The 16268-nt window shown below is 40.2% G+C and overlaps 2 protein-coding genes across 4 annotated transcripts; one reads left to right on the forward strand and one right to left on the reverse strand.

Annotated features, from left to right (window-relative positions):
- Nucleotides 1-978: 978 nt before the first annotated feature.
- LOC122988093 (Krueppel-like factor 10) lies at nucleotides 979-4122 on the forward strand. The gene is made up of 4 exons (XM_044360249.1): nucleotides 979-1175; nucleotides 1763-1991; nucleotides 2311-3238; nucleotides 3445-4122. Exons 2-4 carry the CDS (start codon nucleotides 1770-1772, stop codon nucleotides 3690-3692), a joined length of 1398 nt encoding a protein of 465 aa, XP_044216184.1. The 5' UTR covers nucleotides 979-1175; nucleotides 1763-1769; the 3' UTR covers nucleotides 3693-4122.
- Nucleotides 4123-5031: 909 nt separating this feature from the next.
- Nucleotides 5032-14359, reverse strand: LOC122987586 (antizyme inhibitor 1-like). Of its 3 annotated transcripts, none has more exons than XM_044359527.1 (12): nucleotides 14136-14359; nucleotides 12476-12597; nucleotides 10783-10992; nucleotides 9411-9584; nucleotides 9033-9205; nucleotides 8761-8895; nucleotides 8243-8324; nucleotides 7993-8067; nucleotides 7620-7785; nucleotides 7339-7454; nucleotides 6364-6581; nucleotides 5032-6262 (listed from the first exon to the last, which is right to left on the reverse strand). In XM_044359527.1, exons 3-12 carry the CDS (start codon nucleotides 10882-10884, stop codon nucleotides 6148-6150), a joined length of 1356 nt encoding a protein of 451 aa, XP_044215462.1. In that variant the 5' UTR covers nucleotides 10885-10992; nucleotides 12476-12597; nucleotides 14136-14359; the 3' UTR covers nucleotides 5032-6147. The 3 variants fall into 3 exon arrangements, with proteins under 3 accessions (XP_044215462.1, XP_044215460.1, XP_044215461.1); XM_044359525.1 differs by lacking the exon at nucleotides 14136-14359 and adding an exon at nucleotides 13313-13538; XM_044359526.1 differs by lacking the exon at nucleotides 14136-14359 and adding an exon at nucleotides 13313-13538 and having other exon boundaries at nucleotides 12472-12597.
- Nucleotides 14360-16268: the final 1909 nt, after the last annotated feature.

A 16268-nucleotide genomic window follows, 5' to 3' on the forward strand; every position in this document is an offset into this window, starting at 1 on the left:
AATGTGTGTCTCATATGAAGTGAGTGATAAATCATTGTCCAATTAATGAAGAAGGTTTGATTTATATTTAAATCATTTCAAAATTAGAGAGAGCAAAATGTCTGTCACATTAAATGTCCTCCCATTAAAACAAGTTTAACTGTTTTAAGCTCATATAATCTATTGTTTCAAATCACTTAAAATATTTAAATTGCTATAATGCTACATGTTCAGAGACATTTTTTCTTCTTCTTTTTGTTGTACAGTAGTGGTTTTAATTATTTCAATGTTTTTTTATATTAGTCTGCATTCAATTTATTGTTAAAGTACTTCTGTGAAATTGCCAAATAAATGAAGTTTACTAAGCTATTATTGATATATATAACTTCCATCTTTTTGAAAGAATGGCCTTATATGAAAGCAGATGTGATCCATCATCCAGTAAAAAACTTTTTAACTTTTAAAAGCTCGAACAGCATTAGCTAGACCTACTGCAGACATACAGACCTGCAACTAATATCATTTACAGCCAAAACTTCCAGTTCATGCAGACAATTTCTGGAGACAAATTCTGCCAATTACAGTTGTCAATGCATTATTATTTGGTCAGTGACACATCAAAATTGAAAATAAACTGCACTCTGAATACTTTTAACCCTGACCTTCAAATTTCTGGGAGGGAAAAAAAAGTTTAATATTCAGCCTTTAATATTGCATCTTGCTAAAATGATGATCAGCATCTGTTTTTCAACTGCATCACTCCAAAATCTGATTAGTCATAGAAGGTGTGTGTCTTCTCCAGCTGGTCTAGAGGGTGTTAAGTGACTCATCCAAGGCAATGGTGTGTATTGGGGAGGTGGGAGGTGGGGGGTGAGGGGGTGAGGAGGGGGGGTAGGATAGGAATGTTTTTCACACGCCCATGCTGTTGTGTACCACGCTGCCTCCACGGTGCCGTCAGCCCCCGATCACGCACTGACTCCCTCTCCCATTGGCCGGCGCCTAACACACCTTTGCGTGCCATTGGGCGACGCGGTAAGCCACGCCCTTCTTTTCCCCACCGCGTTTGAAACGATGAATGGGAGCGAGGCTGAGGAGAAACAGACAATTTCGGGTTAAAGTGGTCCCGCAAGACTCCAAGGACGAGTAGTCAGCAGTTAAACCGGTTCCCTGAACACTACTCACAGACTCACATAGATGTAAGTAAATCATTTTAATTCCTACAATGTCATGTCAAGTGCTTTATGTCGACAAACTTGTCAATTATCACAATTATATAAGTTACATGAGCGCTTGATGTTAATGGGGAAAAACACAAATTTATATTGTTCTATTAGATAATGGCTTTTAGTTTATAATGACACATAATGATGTGCGTCAGGCGTCTTCCATCACCAGCTTGTCTAGGTCATATAATGTCACGAAGTCATATACAGCATGTCACTGATGGGTATTGAGTTGTGTGATGATAGCTGTACTGTGTGTGTGTGTGTGTGTGTGTGTGGTGGTTTATCTATGCTGGGCCAGGTCAGGTCAGGGAGAGGTGCTTAGGTGTTGTGTGACTGTTTGTGTAAGTAGTAGCACAGTTGGTGCTTTTGTCAAGAAGAGAAGTAGGTGAAAGGGCCCCAGTGCTGAAGAGCAACAGCTGATCATGCTCACTTCACATGCTCCTTTAAAGTTCTTCACAAGACTACCTTGTGCTCTGTTTTGAAAAATAATAATCAAAATTAAATCAAAGAACAGTCTAGAGTGTTTTCTTATGCTTATTTTTGCTCTTTTACCACAGTTGCACCATGGAAATCGAGGAGCCACACTCGCACATCCAGGGTGAATTACAGCCTGCCCCTATGGGTGCAGGTGACATGGAGGCTGTGGAGGCGCTGATGTCCATGACGAAGCACTGGAAGACCAGGAGCTTCAGGCTCAGACACTTCAGACCCCCAACTCCCTCCTCAGACTGCTCAGAGGACGACTCTGCCCCCCCTGGGCCTACTGCGCTACAGGACTCTCCTCTGGTAAGTGATCCATATGTGTTGACGGTTGTCAAGTCAGGCCAAGGAACCAAGGCTTTTGCATAACGCGGCCTAGAAGTATTTGTAGTGTTGTCTATGCTCTCCCACTTGTACAAACTTTCATCTACTTGAATTTAGATGGTGAAGTCATCTCCAGTCTTCTCTTAGCAAAGCAACACAACTTTTATCCTAATACTGCATGCGGCTCCAGGCCTTCAGTGTCAAGTTAGTGTATGTTATTACAAATGTTTTTGTGTATCTGTGCAGAATTTATAAATTAGTCACATAAATTATTAATACATCTCTTTTCATTTCCTTTCAGTGTATGACACCGCCATACAGCCCGCCCAACTTTGAGGCCACCCATCCACCCTCATTAGTGTCCCTACATCAACCTTCAGAAGAGACTCTTCCACACACACACACTCCTGCTTCTCGGCAGCTGTTCCAGTGCACCAGTGTAATCCGCCACACTGCAGATGGCCAGCATTGTTCCTGTAATGTTCATCCTGTGTCTAGGGAAGACAGGCTCACTCAGGTGCACACAAAAGACTCTGACACAGATTTGAACTCTAAAGTAAGGCTGGATAGTAGAGACTCTGAGGAGAATATTATAATGCAGTCTGACTCTAATGCTGCCACGCCACAAAAACCAGTCACTGAGACTTTGCCAAATGTGGGTGAAGCCAGCCAAACCCAGATGAGTGTTTCAGGCTCGGATAATAAATCAGACACACCCCAGTCTGTCTCCTCTGTCCAGGCTGGTATTGCTGGGGTCTCTCCTGTGCCTGTTTACTGCAAGATCCTTTCTGTCTCACCTTCGTCTACCAGCACCACTATTATGCACAAACCTGTCACAGCTGATATTCAGCAGCCACAGCAACACTTATTACCTATCCCATCAGCGATCACCACGGTGCCCGCACATCAACAACAGCAGCACCAACAGCAACAGGGTTCTCCTGCCCAGGTCTTCCTCTTTGGAGGTCAGGTGGCAAAAGGCCCTGTAATGCTTCTAGTCCCGCAGCCAGCTGTTCCTACTCTCTACGTTCAGCCGGCGCTTGTGACCCCCGGTGGCACCAAGTTACCAGCCATCGCACCTGCGCCCGGCCGTGCCTTGTTGGAGCAAAGACACACCCCACTGCAGCCAGAAGTGTCCCGTGTGCGCAGTCACATTTGTCCCCATGAGGACTGCAGCAAGACCTACTTCAAGAGCTCTCACCTCAAGGCCCACATGAGGACACATACAGGTAAGAGATAAAGGATTTAAGTGTAGAATTTGACAATTGTAGGATCAAATATATTATTAAATGTACCTGCACCTTATGCAGAAAATCAGTAAAAAGAGGACAGTGCTGCAAGATAAAAATATCAAACGTGGGATCTTATTATACCACTGTTGGATAATATTTTAAAAAAGGCCTGAATTTCCACTTCACTGTCTGTGTTCCAACAGGTGAAAAGCCCTTCAAATGTAAGTGGGAGGGCTGTGAGCGGCGATTCTCACGCTCTGATGAGCTGTCTCGCCACCGTCGAACCCACACAGGAGAGAAAAGGTTTGCCTGCCCCATGTGCCTCAGCCGCTTCATGCGCAGTGACCACCTGGCCAAACACGCCCGGCGACACCTAGCAGCGAGGAAGACACACTGCTGGACATTAGGGGGCACCCAGTCTGCTGACCTCATTGTCTCGGCAGCTGTCTGACTGAAGGGATCTGAATGAGAGACAGAAGGAAGACTGTGAAACTTTAAAATTGAATGTAAGGCTTTATGCAGCTGAGTCTAAGTTGCATGTAAAGTCTGTGCTGCCTTTTTTTTTTTACTGTTATTTAATGGTTGAAGTTGAATATAAATGTAGTTATGAGACAGTTTATATTTGATTTCCCACAACTGTATCGCCTTAAACTGAGCAATTACTATGAAAATATTGACTGTAGATAGTATTTTGTAAGTAATTTTCACAGTAGTTTTACAAATTATGCTAGATGTATGTTTATCTTTCAGTGATTTTTGACCAAAGAATGTTGAATATTGTTTTTTTTGTGCCACATGAGAATCTTTTTGTTTCAAAATTATTTTGCACAATGCTATTTTCTTACAGGGAAAACAGAATTCTTTATTAAACTTGAACACATGTACACTATTTTCTCTTGGTCAGTGAATTTGTCCAGATTTCTTTTAGTTGAGTTTATTTCGTGTCCTGCTCAACCAGTCAGTGAGGCAGACTGTTCCAGTAGGAGCTAGTTTGAACTACTTTATATACAGCTAGTTTAGTCCAGTGGTTCCAAACCCAGGGGTCAGGCCCCTCCAAAGGGTCACCAGATAAATCTGAAGGGTCATGAGATGATTAATGGGAGAGGAGAGAAGAGAACACAAAGTTCTGATACACAATCCTGTTTTCAGTTTCTGGACTTTTAACAGCTGTTAACAACTCAGACATCTGAAATGTGACCCCGACTACATACTGCTTTTTGTAAGACGTCAAAAACCAAAAAGGTTGGAAACCACTGGTTTCATCTTTAACAATGTGTTGTATTTTAAAAGCTTGTTATATTATCCATTGTGTCAAATCTTCATCTGAAAAATGACTAAAGCTGTCAAATAAATGTAGTGGAGTAGAAAGTACATTTCCTTCTGAAATGTAGTGAAGTGGAGGTATAAAGTAGCATAAAATGGAAATACTCAGTAAAGTACAAGTACCTCAAAACTGTACTTAAGTACTTCAGTAAATGTACTTGGTTACTTCCCACCACTGTTCTAGAAAGAGCTTCAGTATTTTACAGGCATCTGCAAAGACTTAAGTATAACTCACTTTGTTCAGAGGTGATCTGACCCCTGTGAGAGATTTAGCTCATCAAACCAGATCTACTTCAGCCTGTGATCACATTATCCAGGATGAGAATTGGATTAAGTCATCAGGTTATGAAACTATCTTTGAGAAAGAGGTATCAATTATTAAGATGTGTTTGAACAGCTGCTGCAAGGCTTCACTGTACACATCATTTATGGTCTGCTATGATTATAAAACTGTCACAGTGACTCAGTCTGGTCAATGAGGTGTTTATTACTGTTCATTTTGACAAGCACAGCTACAAGTTAATTCATCATGCCTTAGACACAGATTGGAGGACAACTTCAAAGATATGATACATGCTGTGCAACTTGCACAGTTAGGGAGTAATATTCTTTCAACACAATCATAAATGTTGAAAAATATCCTTAAACAAATACAATAGAAATAGCAAAATTGATTCTTGCATTATAAATGTTTTTTAAAGATGCCATTCCACGTCAGCTGATTCGTTATCCATCAACACTTTCTTTGTTCCATCTGAAGCACATGCTAATTAACTTGCTTTGCTATCATGGCGTAGCAGTTACCTGCCAGTCCTTCACTAGTCTGGGAGCTAGCCAAGGTAGCGCTCTGCACTTTGGTAAAAAAAAACACTGAGACACCATTTTACTGGTGAACACTGAGCCATTAGCTTCCCAACCACACTGGATTTTTCCAGGAGTGGATTTCATAGAGACACTGTACATTGATCACACTGGTTTTATTTACAGCATCACACAGATGAGTAAATGCACCTTCATATACAAGCCTCCATTTCAAAACACCGAGAAGGACAAATGATTTTAAATGTAATAATGGAATTAAGTTCTCATCACAAAAAAATAAACAATACAACCAATTAAAATCATAAATACACATCTTGTAGCAAAGCATCCTACAAGATCAGAACTGTAGTTCTGTTTAAATACACTGCTTCACTCAGGGATACATTTCTTACTTTACAAGACTGGCAACAGCAATTGAGACTATAGATAATACATTTTTCAAATATAATCATTTAAAATCATTATATGTCTACTGTATGAGTGTAAACTGTATTTCATAGCAAAGGGAAGAATGCATCTGTCTTTTTGGAGTCATCCATTTTGTTGCATACTAATTACTTAACATCTACTTGGGTGTTCCAGGTCTAATCAGATACTACACTGTACATTGAGGTTTGCGAGATGAATCCAGGCTGGTCCCAGCAATTTCAAGCACTATCTGCACTGTTGGTTCAGTTCATCCCAGTGGAATGTAGACCAGGGGAAACTAGCAGCAGAAACCAGTGGAGGAAAGAAGCCTTCCTGTCCTGGTCTGATGATTGCTAAGCTGGGACAGAGAGTGCAGCCTCTGTTTGGCAGGAATTGAGGAAATAAGGGACCAATGAGAAGTTCTTCAGTGTAGCCTCCTGGGTGACACCAGTGTCCTGCATCTCAAACCTGGTGGCGGAAAATGAATCACAGTTGAGGACTAAAATTGCACATTATAAGGGTTTCTCTCAAGTCCAAGTTTAAAAATATTTCACCATTGAATTTCTTACCAGTCTCTAGAGGAGATGACATAGTATACAGGCGGTGTGGGTGAGTCAGTGGAGGTGCAGAGTGGCTGACCCAGACTGTAGGCCCCTGCATGGGAGAACATGAGCCAGTCTCCAATGTTGAGCTCAGGCAACAGACAGTGCTCCATGACCTGGTCCAGGTCATCACCAGAGGGACCCCACAGGCTGCTGCTGAACACGGGAGCATCTAGTGCGGTATTCTGTTGGCACAGAAAGTAAAGATTGTCTGTTAATACATGTAGTACAACAACACTTTTCATGAACTAACGTGAGTTGTGTTTAAAGGATCAGTGTGTAGGATTTAGTGGCATCTAGTGGTGAGGTTGCAGATTGCAATCAACTGAATACCCCTCCCCCTCCTCTTCTAAGCATGTAGGAGAACCTAAGGCCCTCTCTAGAGCCAGTGTTTGGTTTGTCCGTTCTGGGCTACTGTAGAAACATGGCAGTGCAAGCGCTCCCTATGTAGAGGGCTAATTCTAAGGTAACAAAAACACAGTGATTCTAATTTTCAGGTGATTATACACTAATTAAAACATACTTATGAATATTATAGTCCATTTCTGCCAAGTTTGTTCCACTAGATATCACTAAATTCTACACACTGCATCTTTAAAGTAGCAAAAATGGCACACCTCTCATGTTGAGGCCACTGCTTGTCACATTTATTCCAGTAGACTGGTTTACTTTTAATCTTCACCTTTTGAAATTAATTGTATTTTACACAATCTAAACGAATGTAATTATGCAAACTGCAGGTAGTGCAGTTCACATGGGTGTTGGCTGGGTAGGTGGGTCATATGTGTACGTTACCTATGGGTTATGTGTGAACAGGACAATAAAAACACTTCAGTTTTTACTGTCAACTCTCATTGGACCATCCCATATAGAAAAAGGTTGAATGAAAGAATGATCTGTGGCTACATCTTGACTCACAGAGAACCTTTGAGACCAACTCACCTTGTGAACAGATGGAGCAGCAATCAGTGTTTCAGCAAGTTTGCTGGCAAACGATCCATACACTCCCTCATTCATGAAGTACTGAAACTCTGGCTCATCATCAGGAGATGGATCATCTGTTCAGCAACATGGGAAAATGTGTGAGTGTAATGGATTCTTTCACACATTTGTGGAGTTTTCTTGTTGGTGCTGTTTTTAGGTTGACTTTAGTCATAATCCTCACTGTTTACTGTCTGTACTGTCTACTATCTATCTGTGAAAATGAATATCATGCCACTGACCGTGTTCCTGGTCCTGGCGGTCTCGTGCCACCACCTCCTTGGAGATGATGTTGGTTGCCAGGGTGAAAGCAGAGGACACAAAGTAGCCACCAGGTTCAGCAATGATGGAAACTCCAGTAGAAGGAGGGAAGTATAGGTCCACCATAGACATAACTGCACTATTGATCTGCAAAAGAGATGAGGATGGTAACAAAGTCAAATCTAAAGTAGGCAGGTCTTTCACATTCACATTTAAAACATTACTTGATCACATTGCCAGCTTTGCAGAGTGGTTTAAAAAGGACCTTTGACTTGCTGACTATGACTGGGTTGTATGATGTTGCATTTTTTCATCACAGTAAATCTTAAATATTGAATGGTAAAGTGTACTGACCAATTCCAGCTGGGTCTCAGAGCCGCTGAAGCCGCCTCCAATGTCCAGGATTTTCATATTGAAGCCAATTTCCTCCTAAAGCAGATAAAGTTTGTAAATGTATAACCAACACAGTTATTGCCAAAGCACTGAGAGCGAGAGTGTTTCTGGACCAGTGTCCAAAACACAACAGTGAAGATAGAAGCCAATGGAGATGGCAGTCACTGAACTGAACAGTTTAACTAGCTACATAATATATAACTTTACTCACTCCCATATCAAAGACACAACGAGCATCAGAGATGGCATGAACATATACGTGGTCATCCTCACAAGGGCTGGAAATTAGAGACCTGTGGGGGGACACAAAGAGGCTGTTACAGGTTGCACTTTGACACATTAACAACAGGTTAAAATTTTCCCACGCAGCAATTTGGAGGTTGAAATAAATAATTAGTTTAAGCGAGAGCTAAGGTAGAGAGCTGCAGTGATCAGACCACCACATAGTTAACACTATCCTCAATATCCTCCTAAATAAAGGCAGGTGACTTAAGGGAGCTTCATATAATGTACAGTGCTGTCACTAGGGGTAAACTACAGTCAGTGTGCGCAAGTGCATCTTTTGCAATTTGTTGTTGAGTCAAGGGATATAATAAAGAGGGGGGAAGAAGGTGTTTTATTGTAAAAATCTTTAGGTGAAAACATTGCATTGCGGCAGTTTTTCATAAAATCTTATGATCAGTATTTGCTCTACTTCACACAGTCATAGTGTATTTCTGCAGGACTTGCCTGACTCCCACCACCTGCACACCCAGCTCCTTAGCACTCTCCAGCAGATGCCTGCAGTCTTTGAGGGTACAGCCAAATGCCATGCTCATCTCGTCATCCTGGTTAGATGCTTCTGTTGAAACCTGCAGCAGTAGCCTGAAGTAAAAGGAAATAAAACACTATGATTCCTGTTTGTTGAGAAAGAAAAAAATATCAAGCCAGACTGAATGTTGACAGTGTTGAAATGGCAGCTTTAAAGTGACATGATCACAGGCAGTAGCGGCAACACTTACTTGGCATTGGGGTGGCAGCGAGAAATCTTGCGTAGCTCTGCTTCATTATCACACACCAGGAGGTCAATGCCGTTCTTAGCAGCGTATTTAATCTGGGAGACCTGTTTGCAAACACCACTGTAGATGATGTCTTCAGAGGGAATACCGTGGCTCTGCACCAACTCAAGTTCAAACTGAAATACAAAGAGACAAAGCATTACTTCTTCAATATACTCTACATGTCATCATACCATGTCCATCCTGCATGGGTTTCTATGGACAAAATGTTTGATAGAACTTTAAATGTGCAAGTGTTTCCAGGTGTGTGAGTGGAGAAGGGGAGGATACTGTCAAAAGTTATCTAACATGTTCGTGAAAGAAAGATATGGTGCAAAGTACCTTGTTGGTACATATGAATCCAGTGCCAAGGGCAGCGAGAACTTCAATGACAGCTGGACTGCTGTTGCATCTGACAGGATAGAAGGGTCGAATTTGGGCCATGTGGGTTCGCCAGCGAACATGCTGCCTCATTATAACTCCCAGGTCTGCTACAAAGAATGCATTCTTCTCAGACTGACGAGGAAGGAAACATACATGTAGGTGAGTCAAACAATTAACACACAATTAGTCAACACTAATAACGTAATTACATTATCATTCTTTGCAGGTATGAAACTTTACCACAAGTAATAAACAATACAATGCAATGCAATAACTGGTGTTTAAAGAGGACCTATTATGCTCATTTTCAGCTATATATTTTTGTGGGACTCCACTAGAGTAGCTTTGCATGATTCACAGTTCAAAAAACTCCTTATTTATCTTACACTGGCCCTTTATGCAGCCCCTCAGTTCAGCCTCTGTCTCTAACAGTAAGTCTAACTCCTGTCTCTTTAAGGCCCCCCTCCTGATGAGCCCACTCTGTACTGATTGGGCAGCTTTCTGGAAGCCTGCTGAGGGGCAGCCGAATCAGAGCCGTGTTAAGTTACTGCTGATGCAAACCCGACATTTCCTGCTTTACTGCTTTGTATTAAAAGCTTTTAAATGACTAAATAATGGAAGACTTTTATTGTGAAGAATTTACAGGAAGTGAAACGTGTTCCTCACTAAATTAGCAGAGCTTTGTTAGCAGTTGAAAAAGCGGTCCAAACAACAACAACATATGGAGATATTTGGAGCTCTTTGCTCAGCGGATCAGTTAGAAATAATGCAGGGAGGAATAGTACAAACAGAAACAGCCACAGTGATGATGATGTTTGATGAAGAGCTGCAGACGACCAGAACACCTCAAACAGGTAAACAACTTATTTTACTTTGCCCTGCTGTGTAATGGAGTCATGTCTTGGCGTGACTACCCCCAAAACAATGGAAAAACGGCATAATGTTAGCGGAGCAGAGCAGTGAACTTGCACACTGTGAGTGGAGCAGATGACCATATAAAGATATCTGTCACAAGCCGACGTCGGCTTGGGCTGAAAGTAGAAAAAAACGTTGGGAACTGAGGGTTCAGATCAGTCTGAAGCTGGTGCCTTTTGCTCACAGGGATTACTTCTACATACATTTACGTCATTATTTGACACATCGGCCACTTTTAACACGGACATCCAACATTATATATTATACATATATATATATATATATATACACATATACATGTGACTGAAAATAAGGAAAAGCATAATAGGTCCTCTTTAAGAATATTCTAAGACAGTAAGAAATCCAGATTTGTTAGCATGTGCTAAATACATGTTGTTACAGCGAGACCTCTTACCAGAGTTTGTTCATAAATGTGACTGTCAATCACATCACACAGGGCCGTGCCTCCCTCCAGAAGGCCAACAGAATACTGTGGTTCATCAACAATTCCTTTCATCCTCTCAACCGTTTTCTGCTAATCCGACAGGCATAAAGAATATGGCTAGTCCGAAGTGGTTTTGCTCGCTTCCTCTCGAGCCCCTGGGTCCTAGGCTTATGCAACAAACTGCACAAGAAAAAGAGAAAAGTCATAATGAGCCATGAAGTTCAAAAAAGAAAACAATTCAACCATATCTGGACAATGCATTTTCAATGATGGTGTCCAGCTCTTTTCTAGTTTATTCAGTAGCTGTAACCTAAACCTTTCTGATGAGATCCCTGATCAAACAAGTCATTTTCAGTGAACAACCAATCAGAGCACAGTACAGGTTCCACGTTATGGGGTAGCATTGTGGAAGGCCTATTCTTCTGAAAAGCCTCTGTGAAAACACAGAGTCTGGGGCACAGGGTTCATTTACTTTACCATCAATTACTCCCAACAATCACCATTAAGCCCAGAGCTGGTGACCCGTAAAGGGTCTTTTTGATGGCATTAACCAAGGTACAATACTGGCGGCGTCTGTGTCCCAAACTTTACTTTCAATAATGTTGCACAATACGTCAGAGAAGCACAGTAGTCTGGGCTGGACCAGATGTGACATGACTGTGGTTTTTGGAGGTTTATATAGGGAGACTAACTTGTGCCTAGAAAGCCTACTATATTTTAGACCACCATGACAAGGTCAGGCTTACTGCTGTACAAGGGCTGCAGTCACTGACAGACAGGTGTATAAGATGAGTAAAATTGCTGAATGATCAACAGCTCTAGGGCGACAAGTAGAAGCAAATCCAAGTTAGGCAACAGAGATTGTCACCACAATTTTATGTGTAACTATAAATTCCTGAAAACAACAAGTATGCTTATTGTATACACACGTCTGATCAGCTGTGTGTGAAGTACTGTGCATGAATAATGGACAGGCAGTCTGCTACAAACAAATGAACAGACAGAAGGAGAAGGGTCAATTTCCAGTGGCTCCTTGATTTCATTGTGAAGGAAAATTTAATTACTACAATTACACAAAAATTTGTAGGCTTTAATATTATAATTATTAAGTCCTCTGCTGAAATATGAGTTACAAAAGGTTGGCTGAACTTTATCATGTCTTTAAAAATCAACCAAGCCTTTATGTAACTCAGAAAATGTTTAACTATGTCACTCAACACATTTCCCTCATGAAACAGGTGATGACTTTAATGGGGACATACTAGTACAGTTAATGAATTATATTCACATTTCACTGCAGCAAGAACTGTGCTGAAAACATACATTGCAGGATTCATTATCTACAACCAAATGATTCTCTCTTTTATTGCAACTAAATCAGAGCAAGAGAAGAACTACTGCAGATAAAAGCAGCCCAGAGCACAGCGTCCTGTTATTTTAATGGAAGAGCTGAAAATAGATCTGAAATGCTAGATCTAAAATAACTAGACTGTTTGTGATTTATCTGGGACATTCTGCTATTTATTCCCTCTGTCAGCTATGTTTATGCAACAATTTATCACAATGCATTCATTAACAATTATTATACAACGCTGTAAAGAGACACATATACGTTATAGTCACAGAATACCCTCAGTCCTGCAATCACACCTAACTTACTCACATGGATGAGTCCTGGGATGAACTCGTCCGCTATCAGCTAGGATCCCAAGGTGGCTCGGCGTTGAAGTCAAATGGCTCTCGGTATAGAGCTGCCCCTAGATCCTCTGGATAGTTGTTGTACACCTGCAAAGAGACAGATGGGGACAGGGCACAAAGGAATCAGCCACTGACAGATACAACTGAAGAGGAGAGTAACTAACATATGCTCCAGTCTTCCTTAACATAGATGCAACATTTGTGCAATAATAATGTTAAATCTATAAACTGATGAAGCAAATAGTTGTAAGCAGATGAGCAGACAATATGTTGTGAGTGCTGTTTAATGACAATAAAGGGAAAGCTTATGTTTTTTTTGTTTCTTTTTTTTCCCTGTAATGACCATTTCCATGTTTGGAATGTTATCCTTTGCTACCATAATAAACTAAATTGACAAGAACTGATGCAATCATGACTGGCAGTTTTAAATAAACTGCGTTAGTTCACATCAGTAAACAGTGTTTTCACACAGTGGCCCTGTGATCAAGCTTCTACCAAGAGCCCCAGTTGACATTTCGTACATGAGTAACCTCGCTTGCTATTGTAACAGGTTGCTTTGCATGCATTGGTAACGTTAGCATAATCTTTTAGCATTAGCTACCTGGCTACATACAAGACAAATATCAGCAATGTTATGTGACCATTTGTCACCATTTTCCAACGATAATTCTACTTGTTAACGTTATCTTTAACTTCTTATAGCTAGTATTTATGGCTTGCAGGTAAACTACGTTACTTAACCCGTTAATTTAACAACATGCTAATTAGCGAGCTAACAACGCGGTTAGCTAACGTTACTTACGTCTGCGGAAAACCCAAAAGAGGGGACAGAACGCTTTTTCTTTTTAGGCGGAATTTTTAAAGAGTTGTGGGGTTACTAAAAGAGAAAACAGTTACTGCCATGGACGTGGTGGATTAAAGCCGAGTTGTTGTCGATCGAGGTTTTGTAGGTGCGAGCTACGTATCATTTGTAACGACCGAGCGGAGGTCGAGTCAGCGGTGAGATGGACAGACAGACAGTAACAGTACCGACAGTTGCGTCAAGAACACAAAAATTAACCGTTTCATATCCGGCTAAGATATCAAAATAAAATACAGATTGAGGAACTTTTTGAGTAATGCAGGTTTGAAAATGCAAATATAACATCAGTAATTGTGTATGTTTAATCTGCGGAAATTTATTTTCATAGTTAATAAGAATGAGCAATCATAACATATCTTGTTAATTATAAAACAACGCTATTTCCGGTTTGATTGTGCTAAATGTGGTGGGTTAACACGTTGTTGTTATGGGCGGAGTTAAGAGCTGTCAAATCCAAAGACAACGACAGCGAAAAGATAATGGATGGTGCGTCCATAAATTACTATATAGCCTAACAACAACAGTATAATAATAATAATAATGATAATAATTAATATTATAGTAATTTGCATTATTTTAAGATAATATCATGTAATATAGATGAATATGTTGTCTTTTCTCCATACAATTTATATAACACGAAGTTTCAGTAACTCTAAAAATCACTCCTTAGTTGACTACAATCTATAACATTAGTAACATTAATAATAATAACATTAGTATATAAGCTTAATAGACCAGTATCAAATTTAGCATGAATTACCTGGGTTACGTCTTCCTCGTGTTTCCCATGGCTCAGTAATAAGGACAAAATGCTGTCCAGTAAAGTTTGCAGAATTTTCCCTTTTTTTCTGGAGTCAAAATCAACAGTTGCAATGCATCAGTCCAATAAGTAATGAGTAGATGGATGCATGTATTTTTCCTTCAAGTTCAAGCTCAAACTGGATTTTCCCCTCACTTTGCCTGTGTTGTTGTGACTTTGAGAAGTTGTGCTTGCCTCTGAAAATGAGAGTCTGGGGCAGTGTTTTTTTCAAGGAGATAAATTTGCATGTCTCCCTCCTCAACGCTGGAGGAGGAGGGTGCCAAGGAAAGCTCAGCTACTGTTAGCCAAACAGAAGGGAAGTCTTTCCTTTGGGGCTGTTTTGACTCCATATCAAAACTGACTGTACTGACATCATCTTGGTCTTAAGAGGTCCACATACCTGAGTAGAAAATTTATGATTCAAATGTGTCTAATAGAATAGTAAAGCTGTTAATTTTTATTCTGTAATATACTGTTATCAATAGAATATTTGTCAGAAAAAATTGAAAATATATATACATGAAAATATATATTAAGTTTGCCTTTGGGGTGTTTGCCTGTTTTCTTGAAGCTAAAGTCAATTTTCAGCAGTGTCTATGCAGTCTTTGATTTCAAAGAATTGTTACAGAGTGGTAGGGTATAGTATATATAGTACAGTCTGTTCATAACTGAAAAAATACACCAAAATATGTATCCATGGAATACACACAACGACAAGTTTTAATTCTCAGTTCTGCACAGGATTCAATATAATAAAACCAGACACCCTATTACTCCTTGGTGATCATGTTACCAATAAACAAAGCAGATCCCCTAAATCTTTACCACCCTAATTGACCCACATTGCATTTTAGACCTTATAACAGTGCATGGATGTGTTGTTTTTTACCAACTAACTAGAGCAGTTGTGTGAATTCACATAACTGTGAAATTCTTCACAGTGTTAGATGAGCTTTGCACACTCCTTGGGGAGGAAAAACACAATAGCAGCGTTTGTTTCACGAATAAAACTACTGCTCAGAATCTATTGTAAAGGCTGGAGAGGCAACGTCTTTTCCTTGGACTGCAACACAAAAGCTGTTCCGTGTTTTGTGCCTGTTTTCTCCGACACTAAATGAGACTATGTATATATAAGTCTAATCACACATAGCATCTAAAGTGGCTTCCAGTAATGCACAATGTTTGATTTCCATTGTTTGGATCATAATAGCCATTGCAGCCACTGGGTATGTGACAGCGAGACATGTGTACCACCCACTGCAAGAGCAAATACTCCAGTGGCTGCATTGTGCAGCAGGAATTCTTATTTGCAAACATTGCAAACAGATTACATCAACACACAGACTAAGCATAGATTAACCCTGACTGACCAAAAGTCTCCATTCAATTAGGAATTCACAAAACAATTCAACAGTAAAAAGGCAAAACTGATTACCCTTTACATCTTTTAAGCATAAAGTAATAGTATAAACAGAAGTCTATATATACAAACACAGAACCAATAAGATAATACATGAATCTACAGTATCACTCCATACTTGAATATGATAACTTATTGACTCATTATATGGACATGAGTGACTGGTTAAACCCACCATGAATTGGTCTTATGTAACACTCAAGTGTTGTAGGTGTTGTTAAGTCACTCAGCAGTGGTTACAGTGCTTTTTGCCAAAGAATGTTGCTAAGTAAAAGGAACCCCAAACTAACTTTTTCCTCAGACTGATCTGAATGTTAAACAGGACTATGTAAAGGCATTGGCTGCAGGCATGAAACAAATGTGCAAAAAGGAACCTCCTGAGCTAGAGGTGTGTGGCTCCCCCCTCCTCCCTCAAGATTGTTAACTACATATATTTGTGAAAATAATATACAATCTTCTTACACCTTGATACACCTAAAAGTTAAAGGTAAAATATTTTTGGTTCTACAATAAACCAACTAAAAGGAATTTTCTTTATCTGTGGGCTTTCCCAGGACATGTCATTTTTAACAATTGTATCAAAGTGGTGGAGAGATACAGCAAGATATACCATGATGGTCAAACAATAACACCATCTAAAAAATTATGCACATTTCACCCTCATTTCCTTTCTA

This window comes from Thunnus albacares, chromosome 8 (genome assembly GCF_914725855.1).
Source record: "Thunnus albacares chromosome 8, fThuAlb1.1, whole genome shotgun sequence".
NCBI lineage: Eukaryota > Metazoa > Chordata > Actinopteri > Scombriformes > Scombridae > Thunnus > Thunnus albacares.